This window comes from Schistocerca cancellata, chromosome 8 (genome assembly GCF_023864275.1).
Source record: "Schistocerca cancellata isolate TAMUIC-IGC-003103 chromosome 8, iqSchCanc2.1, whole genome shotgun sequence".
Taxonomy (NCBI): domain Eukaryota; kingdom Metazoa; phylum Arthropoda; class Insecta; order Orthoptera; family Acrididae; genus Schistocerca; species Schistocerca cancellata.
In genome coordinates this window covers 63,374,140-63,397,521 of record NC_064633.1, presented here as the reverse complement: position 1 = coordinate 63,397,521, position 23,382 = coordinate 63,374,140, and the positions used below count along the sequence as shown (strand labels likewise).

The window sequence follows — 23,382 nt, the reverse complement described above, 5'->3', positions numbered from 1 at the left end:
TGTATTTTCTCAGAACATTGCTCACCCTATGATCGTGGTTTCTTTTCATGGAAGCCTGTGCCCCTTCTTGACAAAAAGCAATGTTCCTTGCTCCCCCCCCCCCCCCCCAATGTTCCTTGCTCCCCCACCTACCCCCTCCACCAGCAACGAATAAGATGTTCCAATCATGCGTTATAATAAAGACTGCACTCAAATCTAAACTGGAAAGGCCTTATTCCCCCATCAGAGGTCAAATTTAGGATTTCCATGGTTTCCCTAAATCTATTAAGGAAAAGGTTTGGATGCTTTCTTTGAAAAGGACACAGTTGAGTTTCTTCCCCATCCTTATCTGACCCGAGCTTGTGCTTCATCTCTATCATCCTTCCTTCCATACAGTTTTCCATAACATACCCAATGACCACAGCTGAAACATATACGTGGATTAGACTATGCTGGAAATGATGGGAACAACCAGTCTCCATATCCTAGGGGGCTGTATCCTCCCAGCTGACAATAAATAGGCCCCTAAGAGACTTTCTACTCATATAATCCTCTTTACCTTCTGTAATGAATTTCATTTATACTGATATGACACTCTTTCACTATTTGATGTCATATTTATTCATTTCTTTATTGACCAGATCAGGGCCTTACGGTCCACTCTTCCACTGGACCAAAAAGAGCACACAAAGAATTAGAGACCATTCTCAATTTCAGTGAATACTTTTGGTTCGCTTCTGCACAGATGAGAAATAATTATGAGAGCAATTATAATTATGAAGACAAATAATAATAATAATAATAATAATAACAACAGACATTAGGAACAACAATAATATTGACTGACAAATATGGAAACAACAGATTGCTACTCATGATAAAGATGAACACATTGAATTGCTGACAGGAACAATGGAAAGACCATTACACATTCAACTTCCGGACAAAGACTTCATCACATGCATTCAAACGATTAAGCATACCTCAGTCATATATAACTGCTACCTCTGTCTGCTCAGGGCAGATAAACTGAAATGTGTGAAATGGAGGCAACAATCCATAGTGGAGGGGGAAAGGGGGAGGAATAACAGGGTACAAGTAGTAGGGGAAGAGGAAACAATGCTGCCTGGCTGAGGGTGCATGAACTTAAGAGGTGGCAGACAAGGTTACCTAGTACAGTGCTGGGAGGCTGTGGGGAAGGGAGGGAAGGGAAAAAAAAGGAATGGAAAGAAGGGGCACAGAGAAGGGGAACAGATTGGAGGGAGCATTGGCTAGAGAGCAGTGCGCAATGATGGTAAGACGACGTGAGTTGGGAGGATATGATAGTACAGGTGAGATGGATTGAGAGGAGGGTGTGGGGTAAGTAGATTACACAGGTTGAGGCTCAGATGATTTCAGGAGTGGAGACCATCGGAGCATTTCAGAAAAGCTCGTGGTGGAGAGGAGGATCCTTATGGCCAGGGTTGTGAAGCAGCCATTGAAAGCAAACATGTCTTGTCCGACTGTATGTTATGCACAACAGGGTAATCCACTTTACTCTTGGTCAAAGTTTGGCAGTGGTCGATCATCCTGGTGGATAGCTTATCGGTTGTCACACCAATACAAAAAGCTGAGCAATGGTTGCACCACAACTGATATACAACATGATTGCTTTCATAGGCTGCCCAGTCTCTGATGGGGTAGGATATGTCTTAGAGGACTGGAACAGGAAGTTTCTTTTTTTTTTTGGGGGGGGGGGGGGGAGGGATTGGGCAGGTCTTGCACCTCGGCCTCCCACAGGGATAAGAGATCTGTGGCATGGGGGTAGGATTGGGAGATGCACAGGGATGGGCTAGGATGTTGCGGAGGTTGGGAGGCCAGCTGAACTCCATTTTAGAAAGGTGGGAAGGATCTTTAGGCTGTCCCTCACATCAGGGCATGATGATAGCTAATCAAAAACCTGACGAAAGATGTGGTTCAGTTCTTCCATTCCGGGGTGGTATTGAGAGCTGAAGGGGAGCTGCTTTGTAGCTGGTTCTCTTGGGTGATGGATGGATTTGGGGTGTACACTGATATGGCACAAGAAATCTATTTGCAAACTATGTCTGGCTAGGGTTAATGTTTATCTGTTAAGATCTGTGGGAGAACTTCAGTATATTGGGCAAAGGGGCTGCCGTCTCTGCAGATACCCCATCCTCTGGTGGCTAGGCTGTATGGGATGAATTTCTTTGGAGTGGAAGTGATGACAACTGTCAAAATGCAGGAATTGTTGGTGGGTGGTGGATTTATTGTGGACAGAGATGTAGATGGAGCCCCCAAAGAGGAAGAGGTCATCACCCAGGAAGGTGGCACACTTGATGGAGAAGGATCAAGTGAAGTGGATGGAAGAGAAGGTGTTGTGGTTGTGAAGAAATGGCCCTGAGTCCAGGTCTTGATGATATCAACAATGAACCTGAACCGGACTTGGGCATTTTGGGGGGGCTAGGAAGGCCATCTCCTCTAGGTGGCCCATAAACAGGTTGGCATAGGAGGGTGCCATGCAGGTGCCCATGAATGTACTACAGATTTGTTGGTATACAATCCCTTTGAAGAAGAAATAGTTTTGTGTTAGGATACAGTTAGTAAGGTGCATAAGGAATGAGGTAGAGGGTTTGGAGTCTGAAGGACATTGGGAGAGGTAGTGTTCAATAGCATGAGCATGAGGGATGTTAGTGTATAGTGAAGTGTCATCAACAGTGACAAGTAGGGCTATCTTTGATGTGGAAGACTAGATTTTGGGCAATTGTTTGGAAGTCTTGGTCAATCAGGGTCAAAATTCTTTCAGTGGAAGCACAATAACCAGATCCAATGGGGTGTCTAGTATTGCAAGGTTTGTGGGCTTTGGGGAGCACGTAGAACGTGGGTGTGCAGGGAGTGATAGGAGTGAGGAGGAAAATGGCTGCAGGGAAGAGGTTCTGGGAAGGGTCTACAGTTTTAACCAGGGATTGGAGGTTATGTTGGACTTTTGGGATGAAATCACTCTGGCGGAGTTTATGGATTTGGGGGGGGGGGGGGGGGATCAGAAAATTGGCAGAGGCCTTCCACTAGTTAGTCATTGAGATTCATGACAACAGTGGTGGAATCCTTGTCTGCAGGTAGGATCATTAGGCCAGGATCTGCTTTGAGGCTGTGTATAGCTGTCTCCTGTGAAAACGTTTGTGTTCTTAGTATGGTGAGGCCCAGCTGGAGGTAAGGAGTCCCTGGAAAGTGACAAGGTTGTGGTTAGGTGGTGAGGGGAGAATCGTGGTTACATGGTGGTATGAATTGGGAGAGGTCGAGTTCAATGTTGGAATTGGATTAGCTTCTGTTGCAGTGATAGGGAGAAGGACACTAGGTCTTTGACAAGCTGAACATGATTCAACTTGGGTGTAGGGTTAAAGGTGAGGCCTTCAGATAGGACAAACTCTGTTGGTCTGAGGATTTTGATGGAAAAGTTAACAACAGTGTTCTGGGATTGGTTCAGCTCTAGGTTTGGTGAACTGTTGGAAGGGATATTTGGGGGATGTGGCAAGTTGAAAAGGTCAGCTACCAAGGTCTGGATGCTATGAGATGGTGGTAAGGAGGAACGTGGTGGGTAGGACAGGGGTTAGACAGTGGTGCCCCAAATGGCAGCAGGTTTTCAGCAGGCTGGGTAACTTATGGATGCAGCGCTACGAGTGCTCTTCCAGGTGCAAGGGATCAATTTCAGAGATGTGGTGTACATAGTAGGGACAGCACACTACCAGTACCTTGCAGAGGGAGCAGAGATGGTTGTGGGATGTATGTACCATGGAGACGTGTTTTTGCATTACCAGGTGCATGAGGAACAGGGACTGACAAAATCTGAAAAGGTAAAGGTGACTGTGAAAGGTGAGGTTGGATCCAGAGAAAGGAATTTTTATAGTTATGCCACTGGAGGGGGGGGGGGAGATTCCATAGTGTAGGCAGCATTTAAGGAACACAATGTGGGACTGCATTTTTACCCAGGATCAGGGATTCTTTGTGAGGGGAGCTGGTTACCAGAAGAAGTAGTATAAAAATACATAGAAATAAGCAACAATATGTAAAAATATGCACAAATAAATATGTAAAATATGTTCAGACATATAGAAAAAAGAATGGAATGAATCATGTATGGGAATATGTGCATGGCGGGATCAGGGGAGAGGAGGTTGAGGGGAGGGGGGGCGGGGGGGGGGGGGGGGGTTGGTTGAGGTTCACACATTCGTATGGATGGGTAAGTGTGGATGACACATGCAAAAATATGTGACAATGAGGAAGGAAATGTGCTCACTAGGAATAATAAAAATGTCAGTGGGAAGAATTTAGGACAAGAGAAAGTGTACCAACAATTTGCACAATCGTGTAAGCATGTGTTCTGTGTGGAGAAGACCATTGATACAGTGTGGCTCAGAAGTCAAAGCATATGTGGTTTGTAAGGGAATAAAAAACACAGGAAAGAAGAGCCCGGACAATGAGGAGAGTAATGCTCTAGAGAATAGTACAAAAGAAAACACCATATGATTGTGGTATGGAAGAAAGGCTGTTAGGCAAAATCAAAACAATGGAAAGCAACTCAAAGTGTCATTATGGTACAAGAAATCTATCCTTTCCATAGTTATTGTTACTCCAACATGGGCAAAGGATCCACTACTATTGTCATGAATCACTGTGACTACCTGGCAGAAGGCCTCCATCGATTGGCTGACCCCTCCCCCTATAAACTATGCCAGAGTGATCCCATCCAGAAAGTCCAATCCCCACTGAAAGCCTTAGGGGCTTCCCAAAACCTCTCATCTGAATCCATTTCCCTCCTCAGCCCTCTCACACCTCACACGTCCACCTTCTACAACCTGCCAAAAATCCACAAACCCAGCAATCCTGGATGCTCCATTGCAGCTAATTATTGTGCTCTCAATGAAAGAATATTGTCCCTCACTGACCAACATCTCTAACCTATTGCCCAAAATTTAGCATACTACATCAAAGATACCAACCATTTCCTACACCGACTTTCCACTACGCCGCCTCCCTTCATGCCCATGGTCTTGCCACTACTGGAAACTTCCTCTCCCAACGTCCTTCAGATTCCAAACCCACTATGTCATTCCTCATACACGTTACTAACTATATCCTAACACACAAACAAATACATGGCACAGCCATGGGCACTAGCAAGGCATTCTCCTAAGCCAACCTGTTTATGGGCTGTCTAGAAAAAACTTTCCTAGGCTACCAACACCCCAACCACTGATCTGGTCAGGTTCACTGTGATATCTTCATGATCTGGGCTCAGGGCTAGGACATCCTATCCTCATCCCTTCAGAATCTCAACACTTCCTTTCCCACCAACTTCACTTGGTCCTTCTCAACCCAGTGTGCCACATTCCTGTATGTTAACCTACACAGCCACCCATCTGTCCACTGTAAAGCCCCCAACAGTACCTGTATTTTGACAGTTGCCATCCGTTCGACACCAAGAATATACAGCCTAGGCACCTGGAGATGGCATACCTGCAGTGGTGGCAGCTCCCTTGCCCAGTACACTGAAGGTCTCACAAAAGTCTTCACAGATAGGCACTGTCATCCAGTCCTAGATCCAAACAGATTTCCCATGCTATATCCCAACACACCACTAACCCTCCCACCACAAGGCACTGTCCCACAGTCCTAGATCCAAACAGATTTCCCATGCTATATCCCATCAACCCCCAACCTTCCCACCTCCAAGAACCAGCTACAAAGGAGCTCACCCCTCTCCACCCAATACCACACCAGACTGGAACAAGTCAAGAACATCCTTCTGGAACAACTGCACCACATCCATCACAGGGCTTTGATTATCTACCATCATGCCCTGAAATGAGGGACATCCCACCCAAGGTCACTCCCACCCCACCTAAAGTGGTTTTCCAACACCCACCCAAGCTCCACAACATCCTAGTCCATCCCTATGTCACTCCAAATCGCAACCCCTTCCCACAGGGATCATATGCCTGTGAAAGACCAAAGTGCAAGATCTGCCCAATCCACCCACCCAGCACTTCCTGTTCCAGTCCTGTCACAGACTTATCCTACCCCATCAGAAGTGAAAGCTGCAATGTTGTGTACCAAAGCTGCTGCAATCATTGCACACCTTTTTATACTGGTATGAACAACAACCAGCTATCCACCAGGATGGGTGGCTACTGCCAAATTGTGGTCAAGAGTAAAGTGGACCACCCTGTTGCATGAACATGCTTGCTTTCAATGGCTGCTTCACAACCTGGTCCATCTGGACCCTTCCCTTCACCACCTGCTTTTCTCAACAGCGCAGGTAGCAGGCTACCGAAATCATTCCAGCCTGAACCTGTGTGTTTCCACACCCTCTACCCACAAGTTTCAGCCCCCTCTGTCCCATGACCCAACTCACATCCCCTCCCCCTCATTGTGCACTGCTCTCTGCCAATTCATCCTGCTTCTGTGCTCCCCTCCCCCCCTCCTCTCTCTGCACCAGTCCAGTTAGCCTTGTCTGCCATCTCTAGTCCCTACACACTTTGCCAGGCAGCGTTGTTTTCTCTTTCCCCACCCATACGCTGTAACCCCTTCCCCTTCCTCGCTCCACTATGGACTGTTGCTTCCATTTGATGCATTTAAGTACGCCTGCCCTCAGCAGCCAGCGATAGTAGTTATTTAAGTGTGAGGTGCGCTTGCTTGTGTGAATGTATGCGAGTTCCTCTTTTCTGATTAAGGCTTTGGCCAAAAGCTTAATGTTTAAAAGTCTTTTCATTGTGCCTGTCTGCAATCCAACATGTCATCTTTACGATGTGTAACACACTGTCCTTTCCATAAATGTTAACAGTCCAACCTGGACTTTATCTTTATTTCTTTATTTATTTATTTATTTACACATCAAGTTCTGTAGGACCTAATTGAGGAGCAAATCTCCAAGGTCATAGAATGTGTCAGTACATGAAATTACAACATAAAAGAAATAACAGGTAAAAAAATGAAACATTTATGAACCTGAAAAAAGTCAATCCATAAGTTTAAGTAAACACAATCAACAATACAAGAATCAGCTTAATTTTTCAAGGTTTGTGAACTTACACCACTTATTGCCCGAACCCCCTGTTTCTGAGCCAAAAATATCTTTTTTAGAATGGGAAGAATTATGCCAAAATATAATACCATATAACATAAGTGAATGAAAATAATCAAAGTAGACTACTTTTTGTGTTGAACGATCACTCACTTCAGATGCCGTTTAAATAGTAAAAATGGCAGCATTAAGTCTTTGAAAAAGATCCTGAAGGTGGGCTTTCCATGACAGCTTACTATCTATCTGAACACCTAGAAATATGAACTGTTCAGTTTCACTTATCATATGCCCATTCTGTGAAATTAAAGTATCAGGTTTTGTTGAATTGTCTGTTAGAAACTGTAAAAACTGAGTCTCACTGTGATTTAGCATTATTTTATTTTCTACAAGCCATGAATTTAGGTCACAAACTGCACTATTTGAAACTGAGCCAATGTTGCACACAACATCCTTTACTACCAAGCTAGTGTCATCAGCAAACAGAAATATTTTAGAGTTACCCGAAATACTAGAGGGCATATCATTTATATAAATATGGAACAGGAGTGACCCCAACACTGATCTCTGGGGCACAACCCACAACCTCCTCCTCTCTCCCCCCCCCCCCCCCCCCCACAAGTGACCATACCCCACTCAGACCCCACATCACAACCATTATCAACATTGTGAATAAATAACCTTCTGCTGTCAAACGCCTTAGTTAAATAAAAACATATGCCTAGCGTTCGAAAACTTTTGTTTAACCCATCGAGTACCTCACAGATAAAAGAATATAGCATTTTCAGTTGTTAAATGACTTCTAAACCTGAACTGTACATTTGATAGCAAATCATTTGATATAAAATGATCAATCATCCTTACATACACAGCCTCTTCAATAACCTTAGCAAACACTGATGGCATAGAAATTGATCTAAAATTGTCTACATTATCCCTTTCTACCTTTTTATAAAGCGTTTTCTACTGAGTACTTTATTCGTTCAGGAAACTGACCATTCCTAAAGGAAAAATGACATATATAGCTAAATACAGGGCTAACATGTGCAGCACAGTACTTTATTATTCTGCTAGGCATTCCATGATAACAATGAGAGTCCTTAGTCTTCACTGATTTAATTATTGAACCAATCTCCCTCTTGTCTGTATCAAAGAGGAGTATTTCAGACATCAATCTCAGAACGGCATTTGCCAAGAAAGTTATGTGATTCTCTGTAGAAACTAAATTTTATTTAATTCACCAACAATGCTCAGGAAATGATTGTTAAATATTGTACATATATCTGATTTATCAGTAACAGAAATATTTTTACTATGAACTGACTTTATATCGTCGACCCTATGCTGCTGATCAGACACCTCCTTCACAACTGACCATATGGTTTTAATTTTATCCTGTGAATTAGCTATTCTATTTGCATACCACATATGCTTTGCCTTCCTAGTAACATTTTTAAGCACCTTAATATATTGTTTGTAATGGGCTACTGTAGCTTGATTGTGACTACTTCCAACATTTTGATATAATTCCCGCTTTGTTCTACAAGATATCCTTATCCCACTAGTCAGCCATCCGGGCTGCCTATTACTGCTAGTACTCAGTTTAGAATGTTCTAATGGAAAGCAACTCTCAGAGAGCACGAGATATGTATTAAGGAAAGCATTATACTTATCATCTATGTTACTGGAATTATAAACATCCTGCCACTCTTTTTCCTATACAAGGTTTAAAAAACTCTCCATTGCTGTTGCATTAACTTTCCTACATAGTTTGTGGTTATATGTGACATTTGTTTGAGTATGAAAGCCTTTCTGTGTTAAAATTTGTGCATAATGGTCTGAAAGGCCATTCACTCTTTACTGACAGAATGCCCAAGTAGTAATGAAGAATGAGTAAGGTTATTATTTATGGCTGTGCTACTGTTCCCTTGCACCCATGTTGGAAAAAACACACTATGCATCAGATCATACGAATTTAGGAGATCTACCAACATCCTTTTTCTTGCACCATCATATACAAAATTGATACTGAAGTCACCACATATAACTAATTTCTGGTACTGCCTATAAAGTGAATCAAGAACCCTCTCTAGCTTGAGCAGAAATGCTCTGAAGTCAGAGTTAGGGGACCTATAAACAATGACAATTAGAAGTTTAGATTCACTAAATTCAACTGGCCCTGCATGACATTCAAATATCTGTTCAGTGCAGTGCTGCGATACATCTATGGACTCAAACAGAATACTGTTTTCTTTGTACATGGCCACTCCCCCACCCCGCATGAACTCCTTGCAAAACAGCCAGCCAATCTGTATCCTGGTAAAAGAAGCCTCTGAATTGTCCAATTACTTAAGTGGTGCTCCAACACACCAATAATTTCAGAGTCAGCATCTATAAGCAGTTCACTAACTTTATCTCTAATACCATTGTTTAATAATAGTCATCGGTTTAGCACATCTTAAGCCACCTTAACATCACAAAAAACTGAAGGGACAATGAAAGAGGATAAGGTTGAAATGACAGTGGTAACTGCTGTTAAGGAAAAATAGACTTTCAATACAGAAATTTACAGACAAAGGGGAGAGAAATAGTGATTTTTTTGTGAGGGGGGGGGGGGGGGGAGGGGGGAAGGCAGTGGGGTGTTCTGACAAGAATTTGCTGCAGACAAGTATATGGAAGAGAGAGATATTGTGATAGTAGGTGTCTTTGTAAGTTTGAAAAGCATTTAATGTCTCTGATACATTGACAAAGATCATTCCAAAGTTGGATTCCTGAGGTAGAAAATTACACTGAGAGAATGACTTTGTTATGTAGTGATATAGAGAAGATTGCTGTGTTTTGTATTGGTACAGAGAAGATTTGACTTTGATGAGAACCAGTACGAGGACCACTATTTCTGCTGTGCTGTGCTGAGATTGTGGAGTAAGAGCTGAAGATAAACAACAGGGAGTGCAATAACTGGAAAGAAGGTACAGCAAACACAGAATATGATAATCTCCATGCTTATTGGCATGTATTCATGATAACTGCTTGTAGGCAGGAGTAATACAGTTGAAATAGCAAACTTTACAAATGTATCACACACATGCCTTCATTGCCAGTTCCAGGTGGCACGAACTCTCATTCGAACGTTCTTGAAGAATAGAATTACCATACTTATGTACTGAAAGTATTAGTGATAATAACAGTTTGTTTTTAAGCTTGAAAGGTAACATTTTTATGCTTCTGTAGTAAATTATTCATAAGTTCTTTGCAGTTATTTCTGTAACTTTTAGGACTAAGGGTTGATGAGATTCTCTGAATGAAGATGTGATAAGTCTTTTGTCAGCAACTAAGACTGCTTGCATTTTAGGTCTGTATGCTGCGACCACTCTGATATGTCAAGTAAGCATGTAAATGCTGGCAGGCTGTGCACAAGTTTGCTGGACTTTTACTTATATACAACTGAAGGTTGTTAGCAAATAAGTGAACATGTAATGAGGAAAGTAAGGGACTCTCTACTGATCCTCATACTACATTTACCCCTTGTGACCTTTTTGTTCCAATCATTGTTGGTGGCATGTAAGGCATGTGTGGAACCACTGTATAGCACTTGAAAAAAATTTCTGTTTTGAGAATTTAGCAGCTAGAACATCAAAGCTGACAGTGTCAAAACTTCACTGAAGTCCAAAAAGCACCAAGTAGTTGCCTCTTGTCTGTCCATAACTCGTTTCAGTTCTTCAGTCACTTACATAGAAGCAGTTGTTATGCTGAGATTTTTGGCTGGTATTCGTAAGTAATGAGTAACTCAATAGTGAACTAAGTATTCCAAAGCTTTAGATAATGCTGGTAGGAGGTAAATGAGCCTGTAGTTGGAGGATTCTTTGGCAGATTCCTTCCTGGATAATAGTTTCCTTCCAGGCTGTTGGGAAGATGCTAGAGATCAGAAAGTGGTTAAAAATGTTATTTTGGGTAGTAGTTGATCAATGCAGAAAGTGATCGTTTTCACTGTACCATCATTGTATCCTGCAGCTGTCGAACAAATTCGTACAACTGACTTACTGACTATATTAAACATTACAGCTGCAGTTTTTTTTTTTTTTTAGTTTGCACCCTTGTGCATTGATCAAGTAATGATGCTGGTGTGGCAAAATAATGATTTAGATCCTCAACAGCAGCTAGAGGTTCAGATGTAGGTTTGGGGTTGTCAATTCCTGTATGTCAAATTTTTCCACGAGATAGCAGGCATGTAAGAAGTCCTCTGTTAAGAAATGAGCATATCTGAGTTTTGAATTTCTCTCAGACTGAATAACTTGGTTGTGTATTTGCTTGCAGGCAAGAAAATTATCAAAGGTCGGCGTATTTGGGATCATCTGTAAGCCATGGTGCACACACTATCTTTACTCTTACAGTTTTTAGAGAAGTATGTTTATCATATAAATTATTGAATCTTTAAGTGAAACTATACACTACATAATTTATATCAGCATTTAAATCTACAGACATACCATACTATGCAAGCCACTGTATGGTGAACGGCAGACGGTACACTGTACCACTACTAGTCATTTTCTTTTCTCTTCCACTCACAAATAGAACGAGGGAAAAACTCTCTTTAAGCCTCTGTAGCAGTCTTAATTTCTCTACTCTTACCTTTGCGGTCATTATGCAAAATGTATATTGGTGGCAGTAAACTTATTCTGCAGTCTGCTTCAAATGCCACTTCTCTTAATTTCCTCAATAATGCGTCACAGAAAGAGTGTCTTCTTCCATCCAGGGATTCCCATTCGAGTTCACAAAGCATCTCCATAGTACCTGTGTCCTGACTGAACACACTGGTAACAAATCCAGTAGCATGCCTCCTTCAATCTGACCTGGTAGGGATCCCAAATACACTAACACTATTCCAGAATAGGTGATGCTAGTGCTCTGAACATTGTTTCCTTTATAGATGAGCTACACTTCCCCAAAATTCTCCCAGCAGAACGAAGTCAACAATTCATCTTCCACACCAACCTTACAAGCCCATTTCATCTCATATTGCTCTAGATGTGTGTCAAGCAACATAATATTAAAGCTTTATTCAAATGTTTCATGATTTTTTCCTTACTCATCTGCACTAACTTACAATTTCTGCAAACTGCCATTCATCGCACCTACTTGAAATTCTGTCCAAGTCATCTTGTATCCTCTTACAATCACTCAGCTATGACACATTCCTGTATGTCATAGTGTCGTCACCAAACAGTTGCAGACACCCAGCCAGTCAGATCATTTATGTCTATAGCAAGAGCAGTTCTATCACACTTCCCTGGGGCACTCCTGATGATACCCTCATTTCTGATGAACATTACCCATTGAGGACAACATAGTGGGTTCTATTATTTAAGAACTCTTTGAGCCACTCACATACCTGGGAATCTTACACTGAAGCTATTTCCTGCTGTTACTTGGCAAGAAATACCACAGGTGTCAGCTGTAAGCTCACACATATTCATGCACTTGAAGAAAAACCACTAATTAGTGTTTATTCTTTGCACATTGCAAAAAGTCAGTCATGAATATCACATCATGAACAGATATGCCAGGCACAGACATCTTATCAGACCACATCACTCTATTTGGAGATATATCAATGAACATATGAGTGTCTGCTGCATGGCTAGTTGGTCCAAGTGGAAGCAGTTTAAGTTTTAAGCAGGGATGTATAGGCCTGAATTTTTAAACAAATGGACAGTCATTTAGAAGACTTATGTTTATATCTCCAGCCACAATTACACGTGCATACAAGTTTGTGTATATACACTGCCACACCATCCCCTCATCTGCTACATCTGTCTCATGCTAGCTGGAGGTGGTACTCAGCTCCTCCAATAGGAGTACGATATGAAAGCAAAGGTTCTGAAACATGTAGTGTAATTCCAAAAAGTGCGCTGGTAAAGACTGCACATTTGCTTCTGTGAGTTCTAGCATAAAACCATCATGAGTCACCTATGTGAAAAGCCAACATGTAGGATGGACAGTTGTCTGACAACTGGAATGGCCCAGTGTTTGCAAAATGTGAGGAGAATGAGAAGGGAGGGGTGCACAATGCCAAAACAGTCAGTGCCAAGGTCAGAGAAAGAGTGGACTGGTCAGAGATGTTTAATGTCAGGTAAGCTTCCATAAGAGAGCGTGTGATATTCATAGCTGCATTAGTTATATGAAAAGAAAGATCAGTTGATACAATAGCAACAAAGTAAACAGTATATCAAAGTGTAAGGAAGTAACAACAACAACAACAGCAATTTTACTGAGCCAGAATAAAAAATAATAATGTAAAAGGAAATAGTAAGAACAATCAAGAAAAAGAGTATCTAAGACTAATGAATAAAATGATAATTTGAAAGTAAATTAATGACCAAGATCAAACAACTGTGAGGACAATGAGAAAGTACTGAAATTTAGACTATGTTGGTACTGAAAGTATGAAAATTGAACAGTAAATTGAATTAATTAGTATTACAAGTAATAATAAAGAAACAAATGATAATAACAGGAAACTATTTTAAAGGAAAAAATTAGAAAGCTCAATGCTTATTAACAAAAGAAAATAATTTGGGGCTCACAGTTGAAATTTTTAAGAACCATGTTGCTGCTCACTGACTTCTTTCCCGCAGCTGTCTTTACAATTATCTTGCCCTCACATTCTGCATCCATAACTAGGAGATTGCAATGTTAAATATTTTCATTGTTTCAGATGTAAGCTCCTCTCACCTAGTCACTCCTGAGTTTGATAGTTTCCTCTTTGCCCTGATGGCTTCAAATAAGTCAAATAGGATATGAACTTTATTATGATAGGTCTATGTTTTGTCGAATTTACCAGTCAGCGTCCTATTCTCTAGCTCCTATCAACAGCAGGTTCTAAAAGCTATACATGAAATTTTTCAGGAGCAATACTAATGAACACACCTGTATTTTCACCAAGTTATTCTGATATTCCAAAGACTCTCAGATTATTAATTTGTTGATACTGTTCCGTCGCAACTGATCTCTGAATAGTCCTACAATACAAAGTAACAAGATACAACATATCTTGTCATACATTGTAAAATATAATCAATAGATGTTACTTGTATTTATTTCTGATTCTTATCATCTCATTACACAAAATTTGTTAACAGTTTAATGTGATCCGCAGAAATATGGATTATAAAAATCAAACAGTTACACTGAGCTGAAACAACTCAAGAACAACGAACTAAAATAAATACATAAAACCCCACATGTAAGACTACTACAGCACACATGTCACTCTAGTTAAGAGTCTCTGAACATTTATGTTAGACTGTTTATGTGGCACGTTGAAAAGTGAAAATGACAGCAAGCCCACAAGTATGCTACAAATTGTGCTTGCAGCCCACAGGAGACTGTAAATAGCACAAAAAGAGCTTGTGCTGTAAACTGGTACAACATTCACTGCCAGCCTGAAAAGGATCCCAGGTAATGAAAATTGATGAAATTGTCATGACAGAGGTCATCTGTATATAATACGTGCCACTAAAGGCTCACAAATTTACACGAGTGCTTGAAGAAACAAAAATACCATATTCCGACAATGTTGTGAAGATATTAGCACTAACTGATTTGATTTGTAAATATATTTTTCAGATGCTATCATGAAGATGGCATTTATGCCACAAGATCACATAGACCACTTCTGCTCAACTTGGGTTTGAATGTGCACACACTGTATGAAAATATAGAATGTCCAGTAAAAGCCAAAGACCTTCTGTTGTGGAGTGAACCCCAAGTCTTATGAGTGTAACAAATTGCTGTCTAATTATAATGGACAAAGCTTGCCCAATCTACTTCAAACCATTAATGATAACATGCAGTGTTGTATCACATTACTGCTTGTAGTGTTTGATCTCATCAACACAGATAAACAACTTCAGTTCCAGTAACAATTTTTCTTAAAAATATAACAATGCTGAAGATTTAACACTTTAATTCATGTCAGTACTCTAACAAAAAGAACAGGAAAAAATATATATAATTACATATAGCTATCCTACTAAACAAATGAATTAGGGAACAATTTTTTATTACCAGTAAAGTCTGTATTCATTGTGATACTTATTTGCTATTAATTTTTCCGTCTACTCACCTTCTTATCATCACTTCCAACGAGTTGACAAGCTCTTGCTGCACGTGGTAAAGGAAAACCCATTTCACTTATGTGTATGGCAAGATTTTGTTCTTCAACACTGAGTTCAGCAAATGGATTAGGTAGTGGGCATGCACATTTTTCTTTGTTAGTGGTCTTCAAAGCCGCAGACTGGTCTGGGCTATCCAAATCTGGCCAAGGTTTCCAGTTCTGTGTTAGACACACAATCACAATTCATTGTTGAATTGATCATCTCAAGACCAATAGCCTTTGAATAAATACATGAAATTTTCAGATTGGTAAGTCACTAATAATATTATTACTGTAACTAGATTTTTCAACACACTTTGAAGATGACAGCTGCTGGAACAGGCTGCTATTTAGGCCACAAAATTTTAAATGATAATTAAGAACATTTTGAAACAGAGTCTGATATATGTAAAATATCATAAGAATCAACAATTGTTGCAGGAGACTCCCAACAAATGTCATACCAAAGGTACACATTACAATAACCAGTAATTTATTTTTCATGCTATTTTTACCAAAAATTCCAGATTACATTTCCTTATGGGAAGTCTTAAGCCTGCATTGAAAAATAAATTATAACAAATAAAAAAATTATTTTAACAAAAATGTAGAAGGCCAGAAATCAATCACTATATGTACTACAGTACTAAGCAAAGGGCATAATACCCCTTTCTCATACCCTTACTTAAATGTGCTTTGAATTTCTGTACCATAACTGGTTGGTTCTTATTTTATTTAATCATGTTTGTTATTGTTTATGCAATATTTAACTGTAGTAGCTAGTTAGAACTTAACATGTTAAAGTGCATACAAAAGCTACCACATCATCCAAACACCTGGTTGCTAACAGCTCACAGTATTCTGTATAATGGTGGCAGAACTGTATTAATGTGATAAGACAAGATTTAGAGAACATAGGAATATTTTAATCTTAAGTTAGATAGCCAAACAGAACCAAAACATTAGTTCCAAACTTTATGTACATTCATTAGTATCCAATGAAACAACTTCCTGGTAGGATTCTCATACAAGGCATGAAGTAGTTACTCTACAAAGAATAAAATTTTATGTTTGTCCTTAAAATTGCTAGCAACAGCTCTTCATCAAATTCGTTAATGAGAGATCAGTTTCATAACATAGCTACTTCCTAATTAAATATGTTATCAGCAGTCAATCACACTTTGAAAACAGGAGGAACACTCATAACAAAGGTACAACTAACAAAGAAGGACTACTTTCAGAAGCATTTTCAAGTTTTCATTAGGGAAAGAAGTGTAATTAGCAACCTTGCATAGAAGTTGGTAAATAAACACCAATAGGTGATAGTAAATCATTACATGGGGAATCACTTTCTGATTTTTGGTTGTGGCATCAACAATCAGTGTCTACACTGGCTCAATAAAACTGATTATATACTAGGTCAATGAGATAAGAGTGCAAACTTAAAGCATTCCCATTACTGGTGGTGGTGTTTTTAGTAAATATGAACAAACCATTAGTATCTCGGCTGCACTCGTATTAAGGAAGCTGCACATTGTTGACGAATTTAGTGTCACCAACTCTGAGGAAATAGCTCTCAGACAATATATATATAAGAAATAAAAATGTCATAAAATTGCACCAAAAACATATCCCCCCCCCCCCCCCCTCCAATGCCAACAAATCATGGACCTTGTTGCTGGTGGGGTGGCTTGCATGCCTCAGTGATACACTAGGTGCAACCATAACTGTTGAGAGACCAACAAATGTGTGGTTTCCGAAGAGGAGCAGCAACATTTTCAGTAGTTGCATGGACAACAGCCTAGATGAATGACTGATCTGGCATCATAACATAAACTAAAATGGGTTTGCTTTGCTGGTCTGTGAATGGCTGAAAGCAAGGGCAAACTACAGCCATAATTTTTTCACAGGACATGCAGCTCTACTGTATGGTTAAACGATGAAGGTTATCTCTTGAGTAAAATATTCAGAAGGTAAAATAGTCCCCCATTCAGATTTCCAGGTGGGGACTACTCAGGATGATTTAGTCATTAGGAGAAACAAAACTGGCATTCTACAGGTTGGAGTGTGGAATGTTAGTTCCCTTAATCGTGCAGGTGGATTAGAATATTTCAAAAGGGAAATGGATAGGGTGGTGTTATATATAGTTGGAATTAGTGGAGTTTGACTACAGGAGGAACAGGATTTCTGGTCAAATGAATACAGGGTTACAAATACAAAACCAAATAGAGGTAATGGAGAAGTAGGTTTAATAATAAATAAGAAAACAGGAATGTGGGTAACTTACTATGAAGAACAGTGATCGCATCACTGTAGCCAAGACAGACAAGAACTCCACACCCACCAAGCAGTACAATTTTGTATGCCAACTAGCTTCGCAGATGAAGAGACTGAAGAAATGTACAATGAGATAAAAGAAATTATACAGATTGTTAAGGGAGATGAAAATTTAATTTTGATGGTGGACTTACATTCATTGGTAGGAATGGTGAAAGGTGCGGAGCAAGTAAAATACAATGTTTACTGTGTGTGCTTTTTATTAAAAACAAATAGTGCTTAACATCTAAGAGTTGATATAAAAATAAAATATATCTGTAAGGTAGGTTGACATAGCAACATATCAAGTGTGTATAGTGTGTGTTGTTTTTTTTTTTTTTTTTTTTTAACTATGTATGTGTGTTATTACATTCACATAAAGTTACAATAAAATCAAGATAAAAATCACAGCAGGTTATGGGCCCAGGGCAATAAGAAAATAAAAAAGCTAAAAAATAGAAGGCATGAATAAGGAAGAAAAACAAGTAAAGATGTTTTAAGAAAACAAAGAATTTTGTGATATACAAGTGCTTAAAGATAGTAGTACATTCAATCTGTGGGATGTCGAAATTAGAATATTATTTAAAACACAAGACCTGTGTGATCCCCCCCATGAACCATGGACCTTGCCATTGGTGGGGAGGCTTGCGTGCCTCAGCGATACAGACAGCCGTACCGTAGGTACAACCACAACGGAGGGGTATCTGTTGAGAGGCCAGACAAACGTGTGGTTCCTGAAGAGGGGCAGCAGCCTTTTCAGTAGTTGCAAGGGCAACAGTCTGGATGATTGACTGATCTGGTCTTGTAACAATAACCAAAACGTCCTTGCTGTGCTGGTACTGCGAACGGCTGAAAGCAAGGGGAAACTACGGCCGTAATTTTTCCCGAGGGCATCCAGCTTTACTGTATGATTAAATGATGATGGCGTCCTCTTGGGTAAAATATTCTGGAGGTAAAATAGTCTCCCATTCGGAACTCCAGGCGGGGACTACTCAAGAGGATGTCGTTATCAGGAGAAAGAAAACTGGCGTTCCACGGATTGGAGCGTGGAATGTCAGATCGCTTAATCGGGCAGGTAGGTTAGAAAATTTAAAAAGGGAAATGGATAGGTTAAAGTTAGATATAGTGGGAATTAGTGAAGTTCGGTGGCAGGAGGAACACGACTTCTGGTCAGGTGACTACAGGGTTATAAACACAAAATCAAATAGGGGTAATGCAGGAGAAGGTTTAATAATGAATAGGAAAATAGGAATGCGGGTAAGCTACTACAAACAGCATAGTGAATGCATTATTGTGGCCAAGATAGATACGAAGTCCTCACCTACTACAGTAGTACAAGTTTATATGCCAACTAGCTCTGCAGATGACGAAGAATTGAAGAAATGTATGATGAAATAAAAGAAATTATTCAGATAGCGAAGGGAGACGAAAATTTAATAGTCATGGGTGACTGGAATTCGAGTGTAGGAAAAGGGAGAGAAGGAAACGTAGTAGGTGAATATGGATTGGGGCTAAGAAATGAAAGAGGAAGCCGCCTGGTAGAATTTTGCACAGAGCACAACTTAATCATAGCTAACATTTGGTTTAAGAATCATGATAGAAGGTTGTATACATGGAAGAACCCTGGAGATACTAAAATATATCAGATAGATTATATAATGGTAAGACAGACATTTAGGAACCAGATTTTAAATTGTAAGACATTTCCAGGGGCAGATGTGGACTCTGAACACAATCTATTGGTTATGACCTGTAGATTAAAACTGAAGAAACTGCAAAACGGTGGGAATTTAAGGAGATGGGACCTGGATAAACTGAAAGAACCAGAGGTTGTACAGAGTTTCAGGGAGAGCATAAGGAAACAATTGACAGGAATGGGGGAAAGAAATACAATAGAAGAAGAATGTGTAGCTTTGAGGGATGAAGTAGTAAAGGCAGCAGAGGATCAAGTAGGTAAAAAGACGAGGGCTAGTAGAAATCCTTGGATAACAGAAGAAATATTGAATTTAATTGATGAAAGGAGAAAATATAAAAATGCAGTAAATGAAGCAGGCAAAAAGGAATACAAACATCTCAAAAATGAGATCGACAGGAAGTGCAAAATGGCTAAGCAGGGATGGCTAGAGGACAAATGTAATGATGTAGAGACTTATCTCACTAGGGGTAAGATAGATACTGCCTACAGGAAAATTAAAGAGACCTTTGGAGATAAGAGAACCACTTGTATGAACATCAAGAGCTCAGTTGGAAACCCAGTTCTAAGCAAAGAAGGGAAAGCAGAAAGGTGGAAGGAGTATATAGAGGGTCTATACAAGGGCGATGCACTTGAGGACAATATTATGGAAATGGAAGAGGATGTAGATGAGATGAAATGGGAGATACGATACTGCATAAAGAGTTTGACAGAGCACTGAAAGACCCGAGTCGAAACAAGGCCCCCAGAGTAGAAAACATTCCATTGGAACTACTGACGGCCTTGGGAGAGCCAGTCCAGACAAAACTCTACCATCTGGTGAGCAAGATGTATGAAACAGGCAAAATACCCTCAGACTTCAAGAAGAATATAATAATTCCAACCCAAAAAAAGCTGGTGTTGACAGATGTGAAAATTACTGAACAATCAGTATAATAAGCCACAGCTGCAAAATACTAACACGAATTCTTTACAGACGAATGGAAAAACTAGTAGAAGCCGACCTCGGGGAAGACCAGTTTGGATTCCGTAGAAATACTGGAACATGTGAGGCATTACTGACCTTACGACTTATCTTAGAAGAAAGATTAAGGAAAGGCAAACCTACGTTTCTAGCATTTGTAGATTTAGAGAAAGCTTTTGACGATGTTGACTGGAATACTCTCTTTCAAATTCTAAAGGTGACAAGGGTAAAATACAGGGAGCGAAGTGCTATTTACAATTTGTACAGAAACCAGATGGCAGTTATAAGAGTCGAGGGACATGAAAGGGAAGCAGTGGTTGGGAAGGGAGTAAGACAGGGTTGTAGCCTCTCCCCAATGTTATTCAATCTGTATATTGAGCAAGCAGTAAAGGAAACAAAAGAAAAATTCAGAGTAGGTATTAAAATCCATGGAGAAGAAATAAAAACTTTGATGTTCGCCGATGACATTGTAATTCTGTCAGAGACAGCAAAGGACTTGGAAGAGCAGTTGAACAGAATGGATGGTGTCTTGAAGAGAGGATATAAGATGAACATCAACAAAATCAAAATGACGATAATGGAATGTAGTCGAATTAAGTCGGGTGATGTTGAGAGTATTAGATTAGGAAATGAGACACTTAAAGTTGTATAGGAGTTTTGCTATTTGGGGAGCAAAATAACTGACGATGGTCGAAGTAGAGAGGATATAAAATGTAGACTGGCAATGGCAAGGAAAGCATTTCTGAAGAAGAGAAATTTGTTAACCTCGAGTATAGATTTAAGTGTCAGGAAGTCGTTTCTGAAAGTATATGTATGGAGCGTAGCCATGTATGGAAGTGAAACATGGACGGTAAATAGTTTGGACAAAAAGAGAATAGAAGCTTTCGAAATGTGGTGCTATAGAAGAATGCTGAAGATTAGATGGGTAGATCACATAACTAATGAGGAAGTATTGAATAGGATTGGGGAGAACAGAAGTTTGTGGCACAACTTGACCAGAAGAAGGGATCGGTTGTTAGGACATGTTCTGAGGCATCAAGGGATCACCAATTTAGTATTGGAGGGCAGCGTGGAGGGTAAAAATCGTAGGGGGAGACCAAGAGATGAATACACTAAGCAGATTCAGAAGGATGTAGGTTGCAGTAGGTACTGGGAGATGAAGAAGCTTGCACAGGATAGAGTAGGATGGAGAGCTGCATCAAACCAGTCTCAGGACTGAAGACCACAACAACAACAACAACAACAACAACAACAACCTGTGTGATATTGTGGATGGAACTGAAATAATGTAACATTGCAAAACTTTAGAAAAACAGAAAAAATGGCAGAAAATGGACAGCAAGGCAAAACATTTTATAATGAGAACAATTGATACGGTGTTGTGAAACTTGCAAGGCAATGTATGAATAAACTTAAAGCAATTTATAAAAGAGTTGCGTCTCAAAGAACTCAGCAGTTGCTTCACGAATTTTATAGTTTCAAGTATGATAAAACCAGAGACATAGCTAGTAATATAAGTGCACTACAGAATATAGTATATGAACTGAATCATCTCCAGTCAGAAAAAGATGACAGATATTATGGTCATACCCAAGATATTGTCTATTTTGCCAGAAGAATACAAACACTTTTCTCCAGCATGGATTCATCACCCAGTGGTGAGAAGACTATGGAAAATCTAACTGCAAGGCTTATAAGAGAAGAGGAACAACTGAAAAACAATAATCAAGAAGAGATATTGGGTTTAACAAAAATAAAATAAAAGATATAACTTTGTAAAAATTGTGGTGGTCATGGACATTTTGCAAGAGAATGCAAGAAGCATAAGAAGAAAGAATGCTGTTCTATATGCAAGAGGAATAATCACAAAGAAGAAGAGTGTTACTATAAAAATAAAAATAAAATTCAAGAACCAAAATTGAGATCTTTCAAGCCCTGTCCTCATTGCAAAAAGACTATCCACAAAGAAGAAGATTGTTATTTTCAGAACAAAGACAGCGAAAGAATATCATTTTGCACTTTTGAAGACATAAAAGAAGATCTAGTCATCAAGAAAACAAGACATTGATGAAGAAAAGAAGATGGAAGACACTGCACATATCGCATGTGAATGTAACAAAGGAAAGATTTCACAAGAAGCCAATGAGAAACAAGATATGGTCATGGTTGTTGATAGTGCATGTACAGGACATTTGTGTATTGAAGTGGACAAGTTAACAAATGTGAGACAGTATGATAGTATTGTAAAAGTTGCCGAACAAGGTGGATCAATGAAAACAGTAGCAACAGGAAAGTTTGTAACTGTGTTGTAAAAGATGTTATGAATGTTCCTGAACTGAGCAGAAATCCAATGTCTGTAAATGCAATAACTGAAAAAGATTGTACAGTTGCATTTACTAAACATTCTGTTCAAATCTATAAAGGTGAAATACCTGTTTTGGAAGGTCAAAAAACAAGAAATTGGTTGTATGAAGTGAACATTAAATCAGGAATGCAATCACTAATGACACAAGAAGAAAAACAAGAATGGCATAAGAAACTAGGTCATCCAGGCATAAGCTGTACTTCAAAGATCAAGAGAATGTGTGAAGGAGTTCCTAATCGTTTATGTTCAGCATAACAATTGTGCAAAGTTTGTGTGAGAGCTAAATTAACAAGAAAACCATTTTCTACTGTGAGAGAAAAAGCAACAAGACCTCTTGAAATCGTACATACTGAGAGATAGAACCCCAACATTTAAAGGATATAGGTACTACATGACAATGTTAGATGATTTCATGGCAGATTAAAACTGTGTGCCCGACCGAGACTCGAACTCGGGACCTTTGCCTTTCGCGGGCAAGTGCTCTACCAACTGAGCTACCGAAGCACGACTCACGTCCGGTACTCACAGCTTTACTTCTGCCAGTACCTCGTCTCCTACCTTCCAAACTTTACAGAAGCTCTCCTGCGAAACTTGCAGAACTAGCACTCCTGAAAGAAAGGATATTGCGGAGACATGGCTTAGCCACAGCCTGGGGGATGTTTCCAGAATGAGATTTTCACTCTGCAGCGGAGTGTGCGCTGATATGAAACTTCCTGGCAGATTAAAACTGTGTTCTACCAACTGAGCTACCGAAGCACGACTCACGTCCGGTACTCACAGCTTTACTTCTGCCAGTACCTCGTCTCCTACCTTCCAAACTTTACAGAAGCTC

The 23,382-nt window shown here is 39.8% G+C and overlaps 1 protein-coding gene across 2 annotated transcripts in view; it reads right to left on the bottom strand.

Annotated features, from left to right (window-relative positions):
- Positions 1–23,382, bottom strand: part of LOC126095244 (ubiquitin-associated protein 1) — a 98,272-nt gene that overhangs the window by 23,811 nt on the left and 51,079 nt on the right. For both annotated transcript variants that reach the window (XM_049909995.1, XM_049909996.1), the window contains exon 4: positions 15,183–15,392. In XM_049909995.1, coding sequence (XP_049765952.1) covers positions 15,183–15,392 — 210 coding nt within the window. The remainder of the gene's footprint in view (positions 1–15,182; positions 15,393–23,382) is intronic.